The sequence below is a fragment of the Herpailurus yagouaroundi genome, unplaced genomic scaffold, assembly GCF_014898765.1.
Source record: "Herpailurus yagouaroundi ecotype Mexico unplaced genomic scaffold, PumYag 140, whole genome shotgun sequence".
Classification (NCBI taxonomy): Eukaryota; Metazoa; Chordata; class Mammalia; order Carnivora; family Felidae; genus Herpailurus; species Herpailurus yagouaroundi.
This window is the reverse complement of record NW_024412395.1, coordinates 23,859,697-23,886,222: the sequence shown is the minus strand read 5'-3', so window position 1 is coordinate 23,886,222 and position 26,526 is coordinate 23,859,697. Positions and strand designations below refer to the sequence as shown.

The window sequence follows — 26,526 nt, the reverse complement described above, 5'->3', positions numbered from 1 at the left end:
GAGCCATCAGCCCAGAGCCTGACGCGGGGCTCGAACTCACGGACCGCGAGATCGTGACCTGGCTGAAGTCGGACGCTTAACCGACTGCGCCACCCAGGCGCCCCAGTAGTTTTTTTTTAAATTTTTTTTTCAACGTTTTTATTTATTTATGGGACAGACAGAGACAGAGCATGAACGGGGGAGGGGCAGAGAGAGAGGGAGACACAGAATCGGAAACAGGCTCCAGGCTCCGAGCCATCAGCCCAGAGCCTGACGCGGGGCTCGAACTCACGGACCGTGAGATCGTGACCTGGCTGAAGTCGGACGCTTAACCGACTGCGCCACCCAGGCGCCCCACCAGTAGTTTTTAATATAAAGTAGACAAACAGGACAATAACTCTGTAACAGTAAATGATTTCCAAGAAAATCCATATTAAGTTACATAAAGCGACTACTGTCTTCTTCATTGTTTTTTTCTTCTTCTTTTTTTCTTTCTTTTTTTTTTCTTTTGTAGTTTCTACTCACATTAAATTTGCTTACAAGGCAACTAAGCATATGACTGCATCATAGAAAGAAAGCTATTTATAAAGAGTTTGAACAAATCTTTAATTGAATTGCTCTAGGATTATAACAATCAAGAATGTGGTCAATTTGAATTTAAATTGTTCAAATATGTATTCAAATAAACATGTTGTACATGAAACTTTCTGAATATTTTTAAAAATCCATTTTGTTTCCAAAAATATTCTAAAAGAAAACCACTTTAAAGGTTTATATTTGGAGCATGGTCAGATTCCTATTATTATTTTTCCTAGATTCTAGAACAAATGAGATACTAAAATATATTGGAACAACTAAAAGAAGGAAATAAAGATCATTAAAGGAATTAAAAAGCAGGATTATGAGGAAAGGTGAAATTGATTAACAAAAATTATAGAACCTGGAATTCAGAAGTTATTTAAGAGAAGTCTCCAGGCAGATAAAAGAAATATGCGTAGGCAATGATACTCTTGATTTTCACCAAAGTCATTCTGACAGTATAAGCTGGTTATTTGATTATCAAAAAAGATTTTTCTGATTATATGAATGTTTAGCTGTACTGTAGTATTCTAAGATATGTGTAGCTTATTCTTTCCCAAAATTCATTTTAAAAAATCAGATTATGACACCAGATATTTTCTGCCAGTTGCAAATAAATTAGATAACCTGCTGTTCACAAAAACTGAGGGAAAGAGAGGGATGCATTTAGAATTATCTAGATTTTCTATACTACCTGCGTATCTGCTGTTTTTTCATTTTACTGTAAATTGAGATATTGAGATATTCAGTGTGAATTTTTTAACCATTAATCTACTGTAGAACACTGCATTTAAATTTGTAGAAATTTAAAGTTGCAACTAAGTGAAGTTGAAAGCCATACATATAAAATTCTAATTCTGTTTTTTTTTTTTGTCTTGGTGTTTAGATGAAGAACCTTTTCTAATTCTTGCTGATCATCATGAAATAAGGAAAATTAGCACTGATGGCTCCAACTACACACTCTTAAAACAGGTATGACATTCTCATGATGATTTCATATTTAATATGGGTACTCCAGATATGCATTAGAACTGTAGAGATATCTCCCAATTAGAATTTATGAAACACTTGCTCATGGATACATGTATGTATAGGAGATTACGCTAAATTTTATTTTGCTTGAATTGTCAAGGGGGTGTTCCAAACACGTTACATCACACCATATCTAAGAATGTAAAAAATATAGGATAGAATTAATGGAAGGGAAAAACTGTCTCAAGCATCACTAGATTAGAGAAAGCATAAAATTATCTTTTAAAGTATTTTGTGTTTCCCCCTTGGAATTTTAAAAATTAATACCTTTTCCAGAATTTTAAGGTTTAACTCACAGAACTAAGAAATAAAACAGGACTGACGATCTCTAGCCTTTCAAATTTAGAATTAGTAAGGGGGTGAAAGTAGAATTGTAATCGAGCCATGATTCAAAGGTTGTAAGGCATATGTTTTGGTTCTACCATCTGTATCCTCAACCTGTCCACTTCCAGAGAATCTGAGTTGATCTGTTTTGATGTTTGAGTCCTATTGTCAGGGTTTATTTATATATGTTATTTAAGATGAAAGTTATGGTTTCCATTTGATGATAGGATAGAAAACTGTGAATTGCTCACCTCAACTTTTTATTTCTCCCAGTCTGCAGTGGAAATAGCATAAAATCAAATCATTAAAACTACAGTGATTACTACATGGACTAGAGAAATCACATGCAGTTAGTTATGGCATATTTTTGGTTGTCAGGAGAAATAGCTTCTTTGGCAAGATTCAGTTTGTATCTGTTCTGCTGCAAATGTCTTTTTGCCCCAAACTGTACAGTAGTGACATAAATATGTGAAAGCACTGTCTACAACAAGTGTGCCAAAAATAAGGATATTTCTTGTTCTTGTAGTATGGTTAAGCCAGCATATGCGTAGACAAAGAAGGCCATTCATGTGGTGATTTTTAGCAACATAAAGAATACCTGAACTATTTTTGCCACCTATTGATGGGTTCCTCTACTGCTCTTGTCAGTTTCAATCATTTTCCTTATGAGTCTCATTTTAAGTACAAATATTCATTAGAAACTGTGATATTGACTTTTCCTGACAGATTTTCCAGTTTACCTCTAAGCCACAGATTGAAAATGAAAATTTCACGTGAAAATCCAGATTTCTGGCTACTCATGAAAATAAACAGAAAGATATAGCAATGCTGAGCTCACATCCTTGAATGTCCACAATCCAAATTGTATGGCAGTTGACACTTTGCTATAGAGGCCATGCTCTCCAATTCACAGGAGTCCTCAGACTTCCTGTGTGCTTACAACATGTCTCCTCATTCATAAATGTCTGTGAGGTTTAGATTGCTGTTCTTGAGATTAGAGTGTGCCACCGACATTCACTCTATCACACTGCCTCTCTCTAATGGTGAACCCTACAGAGATTGGGAAATATAAAAATATTTCCATGTTGTTTATAGAGACTAAACAGAAATCTATTTAAAATATAAGAATTAGACAGCTATCTCTTTAAGAGATGAATAATATAAGAGAAATAATTCCAGAGAGAAAAAGTTTTAGTATTTATAACTATGCTAAAATGGAAAAGTGTTTGCTGCCCAAATGTTTTTCTATATTATTTAACTTAATTCTTTTCTTCCACGCAGTCTAATTTTAAGCTTATAACAAAATTAGCAAATGTTGAAAATTATCTTTTTCTTTTGGAGTCGGTCTCCATACCCCCTCCAAGCCTCTCTATACCTTCCAAGTTAGATGTGCCAGTCCTTGTATGGCCCCTGCAAAAGGAACAGGCTTATTTTCTTTTTACTAGGTTGTTTTTGTGTATTTGTTTACCATTTCTTCCTTTTAGACTCTGCTATCATAAAGGGAAAAAGTTCTCTCTTTAGGACAGTCTGTTTATAAGCTCAGTTGAACTAATAACTAAAATAGCAACAATATTTATTGACTTCACGGAAGACTATTACAGAGCTTCAGTGACATCCCTTTGCTTTATTTTCCAATCCTGTGACTCAGGACATTTCTGCTGGTATCCCTTTTGTTGTTTTCATAGCTAATATGTTATCAGAGATTGTTCTTAATGGAGCAAAATTTTTTTTTCCTGTATGCATCATTTAAGTATTTCATATACCCAAATCACTTTAATGCACACTTTCAGATAGCACTTTTTTCCTCGTGGTATCTTTTTTGACCATCGCCAATCACTAGTACCTAAGTGGGGATGACTTCCAGATAGTTTTCTTAGTGTAGTGTTTATGAAAATGAAAAGGGAGTGAGAAAGATGAGGATGCTCATAAGGACTCTGAACATCTGTCTTTTGAAAGCATTTATTAATGTGACCACTGAGTAAGGAAATAGATACCCAAAAAACTAGAGACAAGCCTTACATCCAGTTTTGCCTGCAGTCTGTTTGGAATATATCATTTCTGTCAGGGAAGATATTTTTAACTGCATTTCATTACAGCATTACAGAAATTTTCAAGGAGTTCTAGGCAGTAGAAACATTTTTTTTTCCTCAGAGATTTCTGTCTACATGTGCAGAATGAAGTAGAAAACGGAAGTAATTATATCTCCATATTTTCTCTCAGTCAAAATAAGTGAAAAAACATCCTTGTCTTAAATGTGAGAGGATTGTGTGCATGTGTGTGTGTGTGTGTGTGTGTGTGTGTGTGTGTGTGTGTGTAGGTTATTAGGAAGAACGATTTACCCTATTATCTTGAATTTGATTCTCTTTGTTGTAGTCCATACAATCTCATGAAGCTTTACAGTGAAAACTTTTAACAGGTCGTAGATTTTTTTTTTTTTTACCCTATGTATTCTAAAATGTAGTTTTAGGTAGGCTGGCTATAATTTAAATCCATACACCACATACATAAAGAAAATGTACTTATACTTTAATAACATGGATGTTAGAAATTAAATGCATTAATCAAATATTAATTTCATTAATTTAAGTGCATTTATCAAGTAGCTTTCCAATGCTATCCACTTCAATCTCTGCAGTGGCTTTTATTCCAGTAAAATTGTGTAGAGAAACAAAACACAATTTCCTAAATTAATCATCTTGAACCAAAGGGTGCAGATCTTCAGCTATAGAAATGAAAGAAGCAAATAGGATTTTGATGAAACCAATTTTCAGCTCTGAAACCACTGAAATGGCTTTAGTGTTTAGACATTAGTTTGCCCATGCCCTTGACTTTTTTTTTTTTTTAATTTTTTTTTCAACGTTTATTTATTTTGGGACAGAGAGAGACAGAGCATGAATGGGGGAGGGGCAGAGAGAGAGGGAGACACAGAATCGGAAACAGGCTCCAGGCTCTGAGCCATCAGCCCAGAGCCTGACTCGGGGCTGGAACTCATGGACCGCGAGATTGTGACCTGGCTGAAGTCGGACGCTTAACCGACTGCGCCACCCAGGCGCCCCAGCCCTTGACTTTTTTAATGTTCCTTGCATATGATTCTGAGAAGAGAGAATTGCAAAGTTTTCTGTGGGGATTAAAGGGTAAAGCTGTAGAAAAATGACCAGCCTAGATAGATATGTCAGAATTCAGAGCTTCAATTCCTCTGCATTTATAGCTTTCATTTAATTATAGTTGAATTGCTAAATTTGGAATTGAATTTTCATTATATAAATTGATTATTGTAAAAAAAAGGAATAGGATAATTCTGCCATGACTGGGTAAATTCTTCCTAAAGTTAGTGACAAGATTCTGTCTACCTTTTCTCTGTAAAACTCCAATTCATCCATCTGAATTGCAGGCCATCACAGAACCCTAACCCACTTACCATATTCCTCTGGTGTTAAAAACACTTGAACAGAAAGGATATTACAAACTCTATTGAAGTGCATTTATTAAACTTTCTACAGAACTTGGGCTATACTCAATTTATATTTTATTTTATTTTTTAATTGTTATTTTAATGTTTACTTATTTTTGAGAGAGAGAGAGACATACGGAGTGCGAGTAGGGGAGGAGCAGAGAGAGCAGGAGACGCAGTACCCGAAGCAAGCTCCAGGCTCTGAGCTGTCAGCATAGAGCCCGACATGGGGCTGGAATTCACAACCTATGAGATCATGACCTGAGCCAAAGTTGGACACTCAACCAACTGAGCCACCCAGGCGCCCCAATACTCAATTTATATTTTAAAACTTTGATTTTGCATGGACAACTTCCTAGATATGCATGCTGAAGTGCATTTAATTAAGGGGAATCCTCCAAGTTTTAGCTTGTGAATTAATATTTAACAAATCTTTTGAATCTGTGACTGAATTTTTTAAGCAGTTATAGTTGTTATTTTTTATTAGTAATGTCAGGAAGAAGTATACTTGTGTTCATTCATCTGGGCTTAGTGAGAAATTTACAGAATCGTGTTTACTTTTGTCTCTTATTTATGGCCAAAGGCATCCAATTTCCAAGGAGTTAGCCCATTTCAGATTAACTTTATAATCTCGGGCAAAGGAAAGAGATTGCTCATGTTAAGCCAAATACACAGCTAAGCATAAGATGTGAACCTGTGATTTTAATGCCATGACCACTAGACTTTGGCCCTGCTGTGAGAAGAAAAAAAAAAAATCAGTATTTGCCAGAACCTGTTCTGAATTGCTTCTATAACTAGGCCATCGTTAGTCTTGTAGATCAGTGGAAAGAAAGAAAATTATGAACAGTAATAATGTAGCCTGGGCCTGAGTCTTAGGAAGGACTATATAAATCTAATGCAGTGTCATTATCTAATTCTAAATTTGGGAAATAGATCTGGAAGCTGAATTCAGATGTGGTAATTATCATCTTTCCTTTCCCTCCTCCCCAAACCAAACAGCGCATCTCCCTCAGGGTACTATTCCTTAACCTATAGGACTAGAGCTACTCATAAATGACCCCCAAAACAATTTGAGACTTAATCACAATTTTAGGATAAATATATACATATAATTTTACAACAGATATAAAGATATGGCAATGATCTCTTAGGGCTTTGCCAAGTGTCTATAGTGTCATTTTTTTTTTTCAATTTTTTATTATATTCTAGCTAGTTAACATATAGCATAATGTTGATTTTGGGGGTAGAATTTAGTGATTTATCACTTGTCTATAATACACAGTGCTCAACACAGGTGCCCTCCTTAATATCCATCACTCGTGGGGCGCCTGGGTGGCGCAGTCGGTGGAGCCTCCGACTTCAGCCAGGTCACGGTCTCGCGGTCCGTGAGTTGGAGCCCCGCGTCAGGCTCTGGGCTGATGGCTCAGAGCCTGGAGCCTGTTTCCGATTCTGTGTCTCCCTCTCTCTCTGCCCCTCCCCCGTTCATGCTCTGTCTCTCTCTGTCCCAAAAATAAATAAAACGTTGAAAAAAAATTAAAAAAAAAAATATCCATCACTCGTTTAACCCATCCCCCACCCACTTCCCCTCCATCATATATTTTTAATATATAATATTTATAAATTAATAGACTATCCAAGCCTTAAAATGACTTAACACAATGGAAATCCTGATCCAAGTTTTGTTAGTCCATCAGGGTAGTAATATATGAGCCTTAACAAAAGGTCAGAATTAAATTAACCCCTCAGGAATTGTTTGAATTATTCAGCACCTAAGAAGATTCCCAGATCCTGATGTACAATTGTTAAATCAGTCAAAAGGCACAACTATCAAACCAAAAAACTGGGGCATCCAGAAATCCATCAGTTGAATTCGTGTTAAGTTTTGTTACTTGTTAAAAAAATGCATAACCAAGAGTCTGAAGGCAGGCATATCCTCGTATATCCATGTAGGATAAAAACATGTTGGCTACTCAGTTCCTCTTTGGTCAAATACTCACCTAAGGTTATAACTTTTAAATTCTAATATGGCACTATGTTGGCTAGAGGGTCTCAAGAAGAAAAAAACCCAACAACCACAACCACACCACCACCACCACCGCCAACAAGAACAACAACAAGGCAGCTAATTTATGTTGTTGACAAAAAATATTTTGGACAAATTGGTTTCTAAACCTTCTTTTCTGACTTTCATCAGATGACTATCTGAAGCTCATCTAAATCTTCTGTGATCTTCTGTTGCAAATTTAGGTGTATGCTCTTTTCTGGTTACTCTACAGAACAGACAATAATGACATTAAATTCATATCTATTTAACATTAACCTAAAGTGAGAGTCTTTCACTTTACAATATATATATATTTTTTGTTTGTTTGTTTGTTTGTTTGTTTGTTTACCCACAACAGGGGCTAAACTTTATAAGCATTCCAAAAATTTTGAAACCTACTTGGAAAATATTTTCAAATAAATTTTACAACATCTTAAATATGTGGTATAGAGAAATGTAAAGATAAGATGCTTTTAAAAAGAATTGGTCACAAATGCTATTCATTGTCATAACTATAACTATCTAGGTTCAAAGAGAGATAGTGATTCTTACGAACTCCTAAGACATTTGAAAATAATTTCTATTAACTATTGTTCAAACATATCCTTTTTTATTTTTAGGGATTAAACAATGTTATTGCTATAGACTTTGATTACAGAGAAGAATTCATCTATTGGATTGATTCTAGCCGACCCAATGGCAGCCGCATAAATAGAATGTGTTTAAATGGAAGTGATATTAAGGTAACTAGATGTTACAATGATGGGATTATTGAATATTTTATTGGTATAGCTGACTTGAATAGAAAATGTTATTTGATGGTAATGATACAAATCATAAAATGCATTAGGTTGGTTTGAATTTCACATTTGTACAGTGCAAGTTAATACATACTTTAAATATGAAATATGAGGCTTTTTAATCCGTATGTTTCATTATAACACTGTTACTTGCAATAAGATAAAAATAAAATTGACTAAATAACATTCAGAACCTTATTCACAGCCCTAGAAAATGTGAGGGATGCTTTTGGCTTGAATGATTAGTGCCTGAGTTTCAATTGTATTGACTTATATAAAAGGGGAAAGTTGAGTCTGAGAATTTATGATTGAAAAATTAATTACTAGACTGTAGATTGAAATTACAGCACTATTAAAATTAACCTCCTATATTGGAAATAATTGAATGCATTTTTATAAAATCATGAATGTTCTGATTAGACAGTATCATAATTAAATACATATCACATTCTAGATATGAGCTACTTGGCTCTTTTTCTGTGTTATATTGAGTTTTAAAATAAAATTATTTGCACTGTATATATGCAGTAAAATATATTATAAAGACACTTCAATTCAAGTGTTATAGAACCCATCAATTGCCTTAACTTTTTTGTAACCATCTATAATATCATACACAAATTTTATTGGGAGCAATAAATTTCAAAAATATTAATAAAGTCTTAAAATGTGTACATGCAGTGCCAGAGCAACCATTAGGTCGGGCTCAGGTGATTTGTAATGATTGTATTTATGTATAAACTTTATTTATGTATTTATGTATAAACTGATAGTTTATAAATATCAGTATGTGACATAGATAAGGAAATGGATTTTTCTTTTTTAATTCTTTGAAAATGTATATAAAAACTATAAAAATAATATCACCCAAGCTTGGTCATATTTTTATAAGACATTTAAAATTTTAATTACCTTTATATGTTTTGAATATACTTTAATATTTTAAAGGATTAACCATTATCTTGCCACCACTAACCTATTACTACTTTAAATAATGTCATAATATAGGGTAACAAATGAATCTTTTTTTCCTATTGGGATTACTAATTCACTGATTTTCTTATTAGTGATTTTCTAATTCACTAATTCACGGATGACAATGTAAATTTTCAGCCATGCCAAATTTGTAAAATTGGAATATGGGAGAAAGAAGAAAAGATGTCTTGCAATTCAATACAGTAGATAGATACCATTGGTTGCTGAAAATGACCATGTTGTCATATGTATATGTGTACATATCTATATATCTATATCAGAAATTAAAAACATACAGATTTCTCGAATTTATTGCCTTTAAGTGTTGGAGCAAAGGGAACAACTGTGGTAGTCCAAATATGGATGATATAATTCCTGTACCACTTTAGGGCAAGACATAAAAGATCTAGATCTAGATCTAGATTTAGATATCTTCACTATTGATAACATTAGTGAAAGGATAAGTATAAACTTTCATTATTGTTTTATTTCCTCTAATTATATGACCATTGGCTTCTGTACAGCCCCAACTTTCAGTTTCTCATTTCTCAGAATCCTGAAAAAACTGAGGACTCAGAAATAGTAATCATATAGACCAAGAATCTTGGGTTACTTTATATGCATCATATTTGTACATATAAAGCTTGTATTCTTATTATAGTTGATATTGTAATGGGTTAGAATCAAGCACAGCAGTTGTATGAATTTTACTTCCTTTGGTTAGGTTAAAATAGTGTATGTTCTCAAATGTACATTTTCTGTCTTGTTGTAGATAATTTCAATAGAGCATAACCAGTTGGGAGAGTGGAGAATGCTATTGGTATCTCCCCAAAATCTGTTAAAGGTTAATAATATCAATAATTCTGTGTGTGTGTATCTGTATGTGATAGAAGTTTTGCCCCTAATTTTTAGAAGACAAGTATAACAAAAATGTGCAACTCTGCAACTGTCCAACAGTTTTTTTATTTTGGTGTTTACTTCTTAAATCCATGTGTAATTTTCAGGGACTGATTACATATTAGGTAATTTCTCACATCACAAACAAGTAATTTTATTCGGGTAAATTTGTTCTATGTCTTATGCTTATCTAAATTCCGTTTCTAATGTTTAAATAGAATTCTATAATCTGTGTAAAAATCAAGAAGCAATTACTCGGTGCTTATTGTAGGTATTTACATTGTTAACCTTTTAAATTCTTATTTTGTTAGGTAGTGCATAACACAGCTGTTCCCAACGCACTTGCTGTCGATTGGATTGGAAAAAACCTCTATTGGTCTGACACAGAAAAAAGGATCATTGAAGTATCCAAGCTCAATGGCTTGTACCCTACTATACTCGTTAGCAAAAAGCTGAAGTTCCCCAGGGACCTGTCTTTAGATCCTCGAGCTGGGTTTGTAACATTGAGAATCTTAAATTAAAGATTGAAACCGTGGGTTACATTCAGTGTGGTAAATCTCATTCTGTAGGTTTTAACATGAAAACCAATATAAAATGTAATGTGTAGACATTCTTATTGAGAAGTCAAAAATAGAAATGTGACTCTCACAGTGAGAAAGAAAAACATTTGAAATGATAAGATTTAACAGCAGGTATTTTTAAAAGTTTTAAACAACTATTTTTCTAACTAATCTAAATATATCAGAAGTTAAAACATACAGATTTCTCGAATTTATTGCCTTTAAGTGTTGGAGCAAAGGCAACGACTGTGGTAGTCCAAATATGGATGATGTAATTCCTGTACCACTTTAGGGCAAGACACATAAGTAGTATCCATGGATAATAAGTAACCAGGTGCATTATCTGTGCACTCAAAAAGGATAGTATAGTGGAAATATTGAGAACGATTCATACTGGAGCTGTGTGTCAGTTGCATTTCATTGTGAGAAAGGAGAACAAGTCATTGTAAGGATTAAAGCCAGCAGGCTGGAGATTCCAGGTGAGGGATGAACACACATTAAGGTGTCAGAGCTTAGGTGTCAAATTTAGGTGTATGCCTGCTAAAGTTTTATGGATTATGACCATTATCATTCACTTTTAATTATGTTTTTTTGGTAGTTAGAGAAGGCATGCCTTTCCTTTTTTTTTCTTTTTTTGCACTATAATTTAGAGTGATTATATACTCCAAAATGATCTCTGTAGAAGTTCAACCTACTCAACATGCCTGTTAAAATAGCAAATGTAGAGAAAATTTTATTTTTAAAAATAGGACACATTCACAGTAACAAGTATTATAACTGTAGTGCTCTAAATTTTCTGCTATATAAGTTAATTTTACTTAATACTTTCATGAAATCACTGTTGTATCATACCATATTCAACAATTAGACATTGCTTCTTGCTAATAGGTTGTATCTATGTTTTTTGGTCCTTTATATTCATATTTGGCAATGTGACCATATCAAAGTATATTTTATATCTTAAGTTTAAACACTTTGGGTAGAAGCAGTACCTAATAGGAGAAGCCTTGTACTGTAGATACTCTTCTGTTTCCAAGGAAATGTGCAACTTTTAACTTTTTGCTGTATAATTATGTACCACTTTTTAACTTTTAACGTATTTTCTTTACCATAGCAACAGAAAATTCAAAAGAATGTCAATTCTATTTTAATCGAAACAGAATCACAAGAGAGTCTGTTTTTAATATGTTTCAGGAAATAATGACCAGATGTAATAAGTTTGACTATTATCATCATTCATTCATAAGAATGTGAATACTTTAATTCCTTCAATATTTTATCAGAAGATATTTATTTTAGCATGTTCAAAACATTGCCTTTTTCTTCAAAATCAGTATGGCTGACTTAGTTTTTCCTTTCATACTCTTTAGGATGCTTCATATTAAACAAACATTACCTGTAGGTCATAATAGTTTTGTGGAATTTACTTGTTATAAAACAAAAACTGTCCTAGCCTAGTGAACATAGCTGAGTCTAGCTTTAAGTTTTATTTCTCCCAGTTACAGGTATTATTACCCTGTAAACCAAAAGCAGCCTTAAGTTGCCGTTAACATAAACCCATCCATCAAAAGTGTCAGTTAAAACGGTGAAGTACTAAATTATTGTAAATGTTATGAAAGACTCCATTGATTTCAATTTTGGATAATATTTTATTATGATATGGATATGCCACATTATAACAAAAAGAAACAGATAAAAATGGCATCTTCTTATGAAACAATTAAAGCTACCTATTTTAACACGTAAAATTTATTTTTTTTTAATTTTTTTTCAACGTTTTTATTTATTTTTGGGACAGAGAGAGACAGAGCATGAACGGGGGAGGGGCAGAGAGAGAGGGAGACACAGAATCGGAAACAGGCTCCAGGCTCCGAGCATCAGCCCAGAGCCTGACCGGGGCTCGAACTCACGGACCGCGAGATGGTGACCTGGCTGAAGTCGGACGCTTAACCGACTGCGCCACCCAGGCGCCCCTAACACGTAAAATTTAATGACACCTTTTTTGTTCATTCTGTTTTTCTCATTCCCCAGAGTGAGACAATAGGACAACTTGGATTTTAGTTTTTATGAGACTAGCTTCAGGGTGAAGTTTCCATAACTGTCTAAAATGTTGTGTAATTCTGCTTCAAAACATATCAACTTCTATTGTAATATTATGTAATAAAAATCCCCTTGTACCTTTCCACATCAGAATAACATTGCAATTTATGCATGTTTTGAATTTGCCAATACTACTGGCCCCTGTTTCCTGGAGAAATGTGATTTCTGTCCTGATATTTAGTGAGGAATAAGGCAAAGATTTGTTTACAGGAGAGTAAAGATCACTGGACTAATGTAATGAAGTAACTCATGATCGTGAGGTCTGTGAATTCAAGCCCTGTGTCGGGCTCTGTGCTGACACCTCAAAGCCTGGAGCCTGCTTTGGATTCTGTGTCTTCCTCTCTTTCTGCCCCTCCCCCATTCCTGCTCGCTCGCACGCGCGCGCGCGCTCTCTCTCTCTCTCTCTCTCTCTCTCAAAAATAAATAAATATTATATTTTTTAAATAATAGTATCCCAATAGTCACAATATCAATTTGGATATGGTAGTTACTAAGTAAGAATGGTAAAGAAGATACAAGTAGACAGAACAATCATCTTCCTGGTTGTTATATTGAAATTCAGCTGAGATCCAATTATCCTAATCATTCTGTTGTCTGGTTTAGTTTGAGAATTACTGTTTTAATCTATCATAAGTTTGGGGCAATTAATATTATTTACATCAGTATTTATAAGAGTTGTTTATGCAGAAAAAATATACACACATATACACATTTTAAAGTGCAATAGAAAATATAATATTAAAGCCATACTGAGCATTATTGTATCTTTTTGGATGATTAACATGTTATTTCAGGTAATCACATAGCAAAAGACCATTATGATAGACAATAAAGTGAATGTGTGATATGACTAGTTAACAGAAAATTAATGTACCCATTCACTTATTCAACTCACATTTCTTTAACATTTAGTGTACATCTGGCAGTACTCTAGGTAGGACTATAAAAATAAAAGGCACAGTGCTATCTCCAGGTGTTTCACGGTTCAGTGGGTAGGTAAATAAATAATTATAATACAATGCGTTTTTTTTAAGTTTATAAAAATGGGGGGGGGGAATAGAAAATGTTTTTATCTCAACTGGAATCAGAGAACCTTCCTAGATAAAACTAGTGGAGTAAGAATTAGCCAGTGATGCAGTGCCCTTCAGAGCAGGAGGTATTTCAGGCCAAAAGAATAAGTAAGCTCTCTGGGAAAGCAAAGAGGACTTTAAAGAACTTGTGATTGGAAGAGATTATTGCCAATGTAGGTAATGATAGTGCAAATAAATTTGGAAAGGACACATTTTATGCTTCTGTATCTTGCCTTATGTCATTCTTTCTTCGTAGAATGCCCTTCTTATTTTCCTCTAGTTGGAATAACTTTCTGTTTTTCCAACAAGAGCAGAAAATATCTGTTCCTATGTGAAACTTTCCCCAGTTCTGGCTAAGAAGACCCCACATATTGAACACATTCCATTATATGACTTTAAAATTTTTTTCAATTTATTTTTTGAGGTATAATTGACATAAAATATTATATTAATTTCAGGTGTATATATGACTATTATTGGTATAAATATTTATCTCTCCATCTAGATAATGAGTTCTTTTAGCAAAAGGGCCATGGCTTGAGCATTTTTTGTGCCTAATACAGAAGTTGTTAAATTCACTGCAAAAGGAAATAATAAATGGGCAACTGGATGTACACAGCAAATAGGGTTATAGCTACAGGGACATTGTACCTGCATCATTGCCCAAACCAATACATCGGTATGTAAATAACCTGTATGTTTCAAAGACAAGAGTCATAAGGGAACGTTTGTTGTAAGGGAAGGAAAGGTATACCAGGAATGAAAACTCAGTTTCTGATTTCTGTGGGGAAATAAATATTTTATTAAAATAAACAGCCACATAAAACCATCCTTTCCCTACCAATTTTTAAACCTATATTCCTATACTTAGTCAAAATATACAGAAAATTAATATAAAAAAATTTATAATTCAAATAAGAAACAATTGCAGTTGGAAGAAATGTCTCTGAGTATATTCCCTAAATTTTGGGGGGAAAACAGAAAAAACTGAGTAGACTTCTACTTTATTTGTTTTAAAGAACTGTAGTATATTTCATTAAACTATAAAAGACATCCTCAGGAACCACAGAAGTCTGTTGTTATGGTTACAGCTGGCATTGTTGTGTATGTTCACACTTTGTTATCATTTACAGAGTAGATATTATTTGTGGCTGAAGTTTTTCAGATGTGATCTTAGGTAAACATTACCTACTATATGAGTGAGATTTAGAACTCCTCTTTGATACTTTCACTGAAGTTTTCATTTTTCAGCTTTAATTATTTACAAAAAATTTTGTACTCAGCTAGTTTTTAAGAAGTTGAATTTCAGGTGTTGAAAATACCAGTACACTAGTACAGACTTATTGAAAAACCTGAAAAAAAAAAAAAAGGATAGTAATAGGGCTTAAGTATGGAAAAGGAAATGAAATTTAGCCATCAGAAGGTAGCTACCCATAAGAAGAGAAATCCTGTGTCTGTGAAGATGCATTTATATCTGAATACAGTTAAACTATACTTTTCTTCCATGCAATAGAATATATTCTTTTGGTTGATAAGTACTTAAATAAAAAAATCATGTAATAACACAAAATCCAGAAAAATCATGTAATACTATAACACAATCTGGATGCAACAGATAACCTATTAACCAAACACAATAACCTATTAATAACCTATTAAATAAAACCAATATACAGAAAGTGTACACATATATGTGGTATATATTACATATCTAGTACAGATGAATAATAATAGTTAATGTTTGCTAAACACTCCATGCTTATCAGTTTTCTAAATTTTTCCCTATAATTATTAGGGAACTAATATTATTATTTTTCTTTTCAACATGTGAGTAAATACAGGCTCACGGAGGCTAATTAAAGTGTCCTGACTCACATAGCTAGTAATATGTGGACCTGAAATTTGAACCCAATTAATCTGTTTCTAGAATTAATTTCCTTAGGACTCTGCATAGTTCTGCTTAGAGAAAAAGCTAGTCTATAAATCTAGAGACCTGAGCCCTTGTTTCAACTGTATCATAGTAGACTATGACAACACACATAATCTTATATGGTCTCAGTTTATCAGTAAAATGAAGGTATTAGGCTACATTATCTTTAAGACCTGTTACAGCATTAAAATCGTCAATTTAGTTATACTTTGTTCCAAAATCTGAAAAAGATAAAGATTATTCTTATCTTAAGATAGCTATGAAAATAAGATTTATGTTTCAAAGAACTATCAGTGAGCACGAGATTTCTTTCATGCTTTCTTCCATCTAAGTAAAATTATTATTCCCTCTTTTGTGCCTCCATAGTAAAATAGTTTTATCATAATATTGTTTTCATTTCTTTTACATCTACCATCATTGTATTCACTGAGAGATTTTTAAACACAAAAATCATATCTGTTTATCTTGGTGTTCTAATTCTAAGAAGTATCTGGTACATAACATTGCCTCAACAAATTATTGTTTCAAATTATATTCTCAATCTACTTAAAAATGGTTCTGGGCTGGGGTGCCTGGGTGGCTCAATCATTTGAGCCTTTGACTCTTGATCTTGGCTCAGGTCATGATCCCAGGGTTGTGTAATTGAGCCCCTCATCGGGCTTTGTGCAGAGCGTGGAGCCTGCTTGGGATTCTCCCTCTCCCTCATGCTTTCTCTCTCTCTCTCTCTCTCTCTCTCTCTCTCTCTCTCTCTCAGGAAAAAAAAGGCTCTTGGGTTTATTACAGTTGTTACACCCGCTGACTTATTGAGGTACATTCTCTGATCTGATTAGGAGACCTGAGAATCTACATCATTACTGCCTTGGGGGTTCCTATGTTTACAATATATACATTGTTCAATTATACATGCAATAAAAAAAAAAAAAAGGAATTCTGTAGGACAGAAAAGCTAAAACACAGTTTCCCAAAGTTTGTTTCCTGTTTTCTATTTACTAGGAAAATAAATGCTATCGCCCAAGACTATGTGATAAAGAAAGGGACACTATAGTTCCGAGAGAATCACTATGTCAGATTAAAGCATATTAAAGGCTCTCACGATAAAAAAGATGATGCTTACTTTGTTTAACAAAGCATTTCACAATCTTGTAACCATCGTGAAAAATGTGAAGTAACATTGATCAGGGAAGAATTTGTGGATAATAGAAGGGCAAAGCAAATTATGTCTGAATGAGAAGATCTATATGATTGAAGGGAAAGGAGAAGGGCCAGTGATCTCAGGGAAACACAGAAGTGAAAATGTGGGACTGTAAATAATCCAATTTGAGCTGAACGGACACATTTTTAAATATATATTTTTAATGTTTATTTATTTTGAGAGAGAGAGAGAGTGCAAGCAAGGGAGAGGCAGAGAGAGAGGGAAAGAGAATCTCAAGCAGGCTCCACAGTGTCAGCACAGAGCCCAATACGGGGCTTGAACTCACTAATCGTGAGATCATGACCTGAGCCGAAATCAAGAATCAGGTGCTTAACCATCTGAGCCACTCAGATGCCCTAGAACTGACACATTTTTTAATGGTGGGGAGTAACTGGTAGAAGTGTGTTTGTGCCTAAAAAAGGAGAGTTTGAATGGCAAGGACAGGATTTTAGGATGAGAGCTGTTAGAGAGATTTCTGGGACTGATGTAACAGATGTTAGACTCCATGAAATGTGCTCTTCCTATTCTTGGTATCTTGGTTCAAGGTGGTGATAAGACTAGCCAAAAAGAAAAAAAAAATTCAGATTAAAAATAAAAATTTTAAATTGCTATTATATGGAGGTCTGACCATTTGGAATTCATAATTTACTTAATGACTTCAAAAACATTATTATTCACATTCAGTAGTTTGCAATACTTTGTTGATAACATTTGATGGAGCAAACTTTTTTTTTTCTCTTTTTTTTTTTTTTTACTTTTGGGATTTTTTTTAATTATAATGCAAACACATGTAGAGTAAATAGCTAAACAGAAATATGAACACTGCCTCTAATTAGGTCCAAATTGGCATGTTCTTTTTAATGTTACAGAAGTTATTGCAATACTGCTTTAAATTTTTATTTGCTTATATTTAGTCTGAAAAACATCATGGTTGTATAGAAGCCCAAATATATTTGGTCATATCTAACATGGTTGAGAGAAGCTGGCATATGATATCATCTATTAGGGAAAAAAAATTGCTATGTTAGTGTTACCAAGATTCAGAGTCAGTAAGGCAAGGAGGAATGTTCTGATTTCAATGAGATAAACTGTCTTTGCATTTTTACTTCTTTCTGATTCAGTTTCTTCCCCTTTATCTATACTGCCATTATCTCCAGCAAGACAGCAAGGTGTACCTCCATAAATTTACTAGAAAGAAACATATTGTGTGGTTTTCTAGACACAATGTGTTTGCTGACATATGTTTGCTTTATATATAAAAGTATAATAATTCAAGATTTAAATAACTTAAAATAATTCAAGATTTAAGAAGTACACTTAATCCATTTCTGAAAGGCTTGATATCTAGTATTATTTGATGATTTGAGGTTTTCAATTTTGTACAGAACTACATAGATATACATAAGCATTGGCTAGCAATTCCAGTATCATCTTATACAAACTTGACTGTTGTATTTCCAGATTCAAATTTGCTTTTAAATTCTCACTCTCAGAGCTCTCTGTGAATCTCAGCTCTTGAATCTACTTTTCATTTAGTCCTTACCAGATAGATACATATTTCTCATTTTAACTGCCCTGCTTAATTAGGACTCTTAATGATATTTTGGCTAGTAAAGAACTTTTAAAAAATCTTTATAATCCATTATCCCCTGCCTTTATGCAGAACACCCCAAAATGACCGTCAGCACAAAAGTGCCCATATTTCTTACAATTATCATTTATGTTATCCCAGTATCTGATAAATGGTTTTCCCTCAAAACTTTTATTTTGTTATAGTGTGTGGTTAAAATGTCTACACATAACTATCACTGTCAGAATGTATGAGAAAGTTTTCTTTAAGAAAAGTTTGATTTTAAAGTAAATATGCCAGTTATAAACCATAAAGAATAATTTTCATACCATATTATTTTAATTATACATTCTCCAAATTTGAAGAATTAATTGTTCATGGTTCTACACTTACTAAAAAGAAAAGAATGGGTCTGGGGCAACTAATTGTGTTAGTAAGTTTCAGTTTTAGTGTTGGAATGTGAAAAGGACATTAAAGACCCTCTAACTCATATCTTGAATTATAGAGAGAAGGAATATATTCAAAACGTAAAGTGGCTTTTTACACTATGATAAAAAATAATGTGTTTAATTAAATAGAAATTCCTCAGTAATTCCTGTCACTTATATAGTATTTACATTTTATGGGATGCAATATTTATGTTTACCTCAATTAGTTTTAGTAGCAATATAATTTTCTTCCTTTTATTGTTTTTTTCCCTACTATCTGAAATACCTTACTCTAAAACTTCCAATAACATAATTGAAATCAATGTTGTCCAACATATGACTATCTAGCACTTGAAATGTGGCTAGTATGACTGAGGAACAATTCAGTCTACTTAATTTTATATGATTTTAATGAATTTAAATGTAAAGAGTCACAATTAGCTAAAGACTACCACACTGAACAATGCATATTCAGGAAAATATAAAGTACTCCTCCATAAATCATTTTGAATTTTTCACTGGTAATGAGCCAAAAGAAAAAAGTATATATCTAGATAGTGTTATTCCTCCAACATTACAGATGCAGTTTGAAGGCTTACCTCTGTTAGATTTAGAGATCTGTACCTTGTTAACACTTGCAGATATATTATATGTTATATAATATACATATATGGGTTTGTGTGCTAAAGGAAACAAGTTTAAAATTATATGGATATTTCAAAGTGTACTATATGTTTAATAAAAATCATAAGAAATGCTTGCATTAAGGTATGCTTCTTAGAAGTTACAGTTCTTAGAGATACCAAGAATTAACTAGGGAATAGCTGAGAAAATAAGTGAAGTATCATGTGATGTTTTACTCCCTGAGTGTCTGTAAACAATATTGTTATTGATTTTTTTTTCCTAGGTATTTGTATTGGATTGATTGCTGTGAGTATCCTCACATTGGCCGTGTTGGAATGGATGGAACCAATCAGAGTGTTGTCATAGAAACCAAGATTTCCAGACCTATGGCACTAACTATAGATTATGTCAACCGTAGACTCTACTGGGCTGATGAAAATCATATTGAATTTAGCAACATGGATGGATCTCATAGACACACAGGTTGGTCCAGTAACACAAATGACTCTATTTTATCAGTACGTACATTATTCATTTAGAAAATATGTACACACTTATGTATTCATTATATATAATTTTTCTCATTAAATTAATTTTGTAATTTAAGATTACATGATCATGTTCCTTTATGACAATATTGGTAAATAAGAATTAGATATATTTACTCAGAACTTCTGTAATCATGTATAAAAGTCATTGAGAATATTTTCTCTAATTGTATCTTTCAAAGTAGTTTTTACAGTAAATGAACAATATTTTTCTTAGTTAATATATACATACAATCTTAACGGATTGAGATAGAAGGTTATATGCCTGTAAATATAAGATTATTATTGCAATCTGGTAGGGCTAAGTTTTTTAAAAATACCAAATAAGAGTATAGTTCTCGAAAGACAGTGAAGTAATAGCATTTAAAAGTTATCAATTCTACTGCATACATGATCAAATTTATTGTTATCTAATCAACAATGGCCACTAAAATTAAACTGGAAAACAGCCATCAAATTACAGTAACATACAGAAAATTATTTGAATATGAATGAATATAAAATTCTACAGACACTTTACTTTTCTATTTTTTATAACTCTGAGTAGATTAAAAAACTCAATATAAAGATATGAATGAAGCATTTAGATATGAGGAAAGTAACACTGGAATTAGGGATGACGGGGAGGTCTTAAAGAAAAATAGCTGAGGATGAGGGAATTCATAAGAGCAATGGAGAAGGACATGATGACGAAGACAAAGATGACAGGGATGTAACAGAAACCACAAATAATTCCAGTGAACACTCAAAATACTTTAGGGGTTTAAAGATGACACTTTTCCCAGAATGAAGAAGATAATTTTTTATTTATTTTTTATTTATTTTTATCTTTTAATATACATCCAAGTTAGTTAGCATATAGTGCAACAATGATTTCAGGAGTAGATTCCTTAGTGCTCCTTAACCTTTTAGCCCATCCACCCTCCACAACCCCTCCAGCAACCCTCTGTTCTCCATATTTAAGAGTCTCTTATGTTTTGTCCCCCTCCCTGTTCTTTTATTATTTTCGCTTCCCTTCCCTTATGTTCATCTGTTTTTGTCTCTTAAAGTACTCATATGAGTGAAATCATATATTTGTCTTTCTCTGACTAATTTCACTTAGCATAATACCCTCTAGTTCCATCCACATAGTTGCAAATGGAAAGATTTCATTCTTTTTGATTGCTGAGTAATACTCCATTGTATGTACATACCATATCTTCTTTATCAACCTATCTGCCAATGGACATTTGAGTTATTTCCATACTTTGCCTGTTGTTGATAGCACTGCTATAAACATTGGGGTGCATGTGCCCCTTAAAAACAGTACACTTGTATCCCTTGGATAAATACCTAGTAGTGCAATTGCTGGGTCATAGGGTAGTTCTACTTTAATTTTTTGAGGAACCTCCATACTGTTTTCCAGAGTGGCTGCACCAGTTTGCATTCCCACCAGCAATGCAAAAGAGATCCTCTGTCTCTGCATCCTCGCCAACATCTGTTGTTGCCCGAGTTGTTAATGTGAGCCATTCTGACAGGTGTGAGGTGGTATCTCATTGTGGTTTTGATTTGTATTTCCCTGATGATGAGTGATGTGGAGCATTTTTTCATGTGTCAGTTGGCCATCTGGATGTCTTCTTTGGAGAAGTGTCTGTTCATGTCCTCTGCCCATTTCTTCACTGGATTATTTGTTTTTTTTTGGGTGTTGAGTTTGATAAGTTCTTTATAGATTTTGGATACTAACCCTTTATCTGATATGTCGTTTGCAGATATCTTCTCCCATTCTGTCAGTTGCCTTTTAGTTTTGCTGATTGTTTCCTTTGCTGTGCAGAAGCTATTTACTTTGACGAGGTCCCAATAGTTCATTTTTGCTTTTGTTTCCCTTGCCTCCAGAGACATGTTGAGTAGGAAAGTACAGCAGCCAAGGTCAAAGAGGTTTTTGCCTGCTTTCTCCTTGAGGATTTTGATGGTTTCCTGTCTTACATTTAGGTCTTTCATCCATTTTGAGTTGATTTTTGTGTACGGTGTAAGAAAGTGGTCCAGGTTCACTCTTCTGCATGTCGCTGTCCAGTTTTCCAGCACCGCTTGCTGAAGAGACTGTCTTTATTCCATTGGATATTCTTTCCTGTTTTGTCAAAGATTAGTTGCCCATTTGTTTGTGGACCCATTCTGGGTTCTCTATGCTGTTCCATTGATCTGAGTGTCTGTTCTTGTGCCAGTACCATACTGTCTTGAGGATTGAAGACAGTTTGAAGTCAGGGAAGACAAATGGCTTTTTATTGATGGCTTTTTATTCATCTTTATTGACCTAACATCACCTTTGTTATTAGGTGTTTTTATCTTCAAATGGTAAGAGGGACCTATCTTCACAGAGAGGTCCCAAAGAAAGCCCACACAGTAGCATGGTTTAGCTTATCAGGCTGCTTTCTTCTCTGGCAGTAAGCTTAGACCAACACCCTGGGTGGAGGGAAATGGGAGGAGGTGATAAGAGAGGATTACTGATAATCTTATTGCCAGGTGAGACCTTGCAAATGTGTGCCAGTGTGCAGTCCTCAGAAGGATCAAGTCACAGAGTTTAAAAGTAAATGAATAAGTAAACAAATAAAAATAAAGGAGACAAAAGTCACTGAAGTCATACCACTTAATTATTTTGCCTAAGTTCTTCTCAGTTGATGTTTAAACAAATATATTATTCTAACTATCATTGCTGACAGAAAGCTTTTCGAGGTGCTTTTTTAAGGGTAAGAACATTGAGGTATCACAAGTGTAGTTGGATGAGTCACTTATTTAGGTGTTGGCAATCCAATTATAGAGATAAAGAAACTCATCAGGATGCAATTTGAGTGAAGAATTATTTAAAGATGACTTTAGGATTTTAATTACAGCAAAAGTAATGTTGACAAATCAGAATCACACTTAGCATTCAGCAGTTATATCTTCTCCAAAGAATCAATAATGAAATGTTCTGCAACATTCTCAGATGATATAATTGAAAGTTTTATTGTGGTAATCAGTATTTTCCCCATGTAACTAGGAACCCATTTATTTTTAGCATCAATATAAAGCTCTAGGTTGTTGTGAATGTCTTACTTTCTACTAAAAATGTTCACTGTACAATATTATTTAAACAAGTTTTGGTCAGATAAGTGAATATTGAAAACATATATTTCGGCATCAAATATTTGTCTATTTGCATTGGAGACTTCGTGTTTGAACACAAATTGTAGTTAAAAATGTCTGTTAGAAACTATTGATTCCATCCCCGATTATTAAAAATGATGTCAGATATGTGGGTGACTAATGCTTTGAAAACTTAATTCAAAATTAAATATGTATAAATGAAGCGTCTTTCAATCATGGTACTCGTGGTGACTTTGGGTAGAAGGACATATATAGCAAGGAGAAATAGCACTATATTTATTAGAGTAAAATATTTGGCTGAAAGATACCCAGGTATGATGTTATCAACATTTTAAAATTTGATTTTGAAAATACTTGGAGGCTCCAGGGGAGAAAAAGAAAGTAAAAGAGTTGATGCCATCAGAAGTATTTTCTCCTGAAGGCTTTCTCAGAAAGACTAATGAAAAATTCATTAAGCATCTTATCAGGCATCTGCCAATAACTGAATGTAAGCCAACAATTACCTAGTAGTTACTAATGAGCTACTCATTGTAGGCAGCCTAAATTATGCTAATTCCACAGTCAGTGGAAAAAGAGGCATTCATTTGTCATGTCTGTGAAGGGGAGTAGCATTTTTATATTTCTTGCACTTTCCTGGTAAAGACATAGAGAATGCTGTGGTTTCTTGATTGTGTATTTGGAGGTGGAAAATGAGACTTTGACATCAATAGTAACTTTCCCATTAGTTAGGTCACTGATCTCTTTTCTTATTCTCTTTACTAGACTAGTGTTATTGTTCTCATTTATTCTTAGAGAGTGGGACCGAAGCTTATTAAGAGTGGGATATGTCAGTCATGACAAAGTAATTTGAGAATATGAAAGATATATGAGAAATTTCAGAATTTTGGCTTCCATTTGATAAGCCAAATCTTAATAATGGAGAAAAATTAAACCCTGACAGTTTTTTTTCCTCCAAACATATTCTTATTTGACCATTCAGTAATTTCATACATGAAACATTACTTAATTATTACTTATCCAGCCTAAGAAATTCTAAAAATTCAGAATTCTATGCCCTAAACAATAGATCCGATTACCTCCATGGTATATGTGACTTACAATTTGCTTAAGAATTTCCATCTATCTTTCTCTGCTATCTCCTCTACCCCAACCCACCTTCCTACCAGTCTAAACACCACATTGCAAAATTAAATAAACAAATAAACAGTCAATTTGCCAGCTTAGGCACATCTAGATGCAATCTTAGTCTTGTGAACCTCTTCCTAATGCCTCTGTATATCATTTTTCTGGTATTTACTATAATAATTATATATTGATATGGTTTAATAAAATGATGCCATATAATATTATATATGCTCCTGGATGACTGAGTTTTATTTAAATCAAATTTTCATTAGTTCATTTTTTTTTTCTTTTAGTTTTTTGATTTCTTCCCTTTCGATCTTCCCATTCAGTCATTCATGTATTCATTCAACAAATATTGATGGCTCTTTCGATGCCATGCCTTATGCTAGGCTCTCAAGTTACAAAGATGAATAAATTTGTGGTTTTAAAGCACTTGTAATAACGGAAAATGCTGATATGCAAGTAAAAACATAAATTAGATTGGGGTTAGAGGAATATGCAAAATATTTTGAAAATGCATGGAGTAGTAAGAAAGCTATTGCTGAAGTAAGGGAATCTTTGAGAAATGTGAGATATTGGTACAAGTTCTCCATATGGTGAAATGTATAAAGGATTCTTCTTCACACAGAGGGAACAGCATGTGCAAAGATGTAATAGAGTCTTGAAGCAGCATGGGGTTTATACAATTTGGCCATGACTAGAAGTTATATAAGAGGGAGATAATGTCACTAGATGAACATGGGCAAATTTAGGCCAGATTGTGACAGACCTTGTATGCTAAATAATTTGGAATTTATTCTCTAGGTCATAGGGAGCCATTGATGGTGTTTAGCTGAAAGAGTGCTGTCATTAAACTTGACAACAGTATAGAAAATGAAAGACCCTAGAAAAGCAACCAATTTAGAGGCTGTTAAAATATTTTAGGAGAAAATATTTGAAGTGATTATAGCTGTGGGAATGGGGATAAAGTATTACATTCAAAAGTTAATTGGAGGGGCGCCTGGGTGGCGCAATCGGTTGAGCGTCCGACTTCAGCCAGGTCACGATCTCGCGGTCCGGGAGTTCGTGCCCCGCGTCGGGCTCTGGGCTGATGGCTCAGAGCCTGGAGCCTGTTTCCGATTCTGTGTCTCCCTCTCTCTCTCTGCCCCTCCCCTGTTCACGCTCTGTCTCTCTCTGTCCCAAAAATAAATAAACGTTGAAAAAAAAATTTAAAAAAAAAAGTTAATTGGATAAAAACATAGGAGAGAGATGCATCTGTAAGCCTAAAATAGCAGAAATATTGGTGGTCGAGGTGCAAATATTAAGTGAATATTTTATATTATGCACTTATCTAGGGAAAAAGAACTTGTAATTTTGATGACATTAGTATCACATATATTTGTCCATTTTATGAGGAATTTAATAAGTACCAAATTAGGCATAACTTAGAGATTCTTCTTGAAAAGCTCTGCTTTGATGAGAGGTACATTAACTTTAACAAAAGGGTCAGCATAAGACGAATTCTAAGGATATGATTAAACAACCTCTAATGTAATGTATCTTTCCCTAAAAAGCATTTCAGAACACCTGATAATTTATCTGGAAGAAATTGAAATTGAATGATTCTTTCTCTTCTTACTTTCACTTGAGATATAAAATACATCTAGTTAAAGATGAGATAATTTTAGAATATTCTTGTATTGAAATGCTTAGTGTTTAAATGTATGTGTCTTTATATAAAAATAAAATATTCTAAATATATACATAATAATATTCTTGTAGGTATATATGTTTGGGACTGATTCCTACCAGTCTCAAAGTGCAACAATCCTCAGAGAATTTTAGGCTTTGATTTTGGATAAGAAGTAATAAACCTTTAGGGACCAGGGTGACTTAGTCTGTTAAGCATCTGACTTCTGCTCAGGTCATGATCTCTCGGTTCGTGAGTTCAAGCCCCGTATCAGGCTCTGTGCTGACAGCTCAGAGCCTAAAGCCTGCTTCTGATTCTGTGTCTCCCTCTCTCTCTGCCCCTCCCCTGCTCATGCTCTGTCTCTCTTTGTTTCTCAAAAATAAATAAAGGTACTAGTTCATTTGGGATAGTAAAGAGAACAAAAATGTTGCTTAAAAATGTATACCCTGCTTTAGTGGGACATTTTGATGTTACAGTTTGTTATTTCCAAACTAACTGTATCTCCTGCC

General features: G+C 33.7%; 1 protein-coding gene across 4 annotated transcripts in view; it reads left to right on the top strand.

Moving 5' to 3' along the window:
* The window catches only part of LRP1B (LDL receptor related protein 1B), a 1,898,953-nt gene that overhangs the window by 1,636,593 nt on the left and 235,834 nt on the right, over nt 1-26,526 (top strand). For all 4 annotated transcript variants that reach the window (XM_040474969.1, XM_040474970.1, XM_040474968.1 and 1 more), the window contains exons 57-60: nt 1,445-1,530; nt 8,030-8,152; nt 10,393-10,574; nt 19,839-20,038. In XM_040474969.1, coding sequence (XP_040330903.1) covers nt 1,445-1,530; nt 8,030-8,152; nt 10,393-10,574; nt 19,839-20,038 — 591 coding nt within the window. The remainder of the gene's footprint in view (nt 1-1,444; nt 1,531-8,029; nt 8,153-10,392; nt 10,575-19,838; nt 20,039-26,526) is intronic.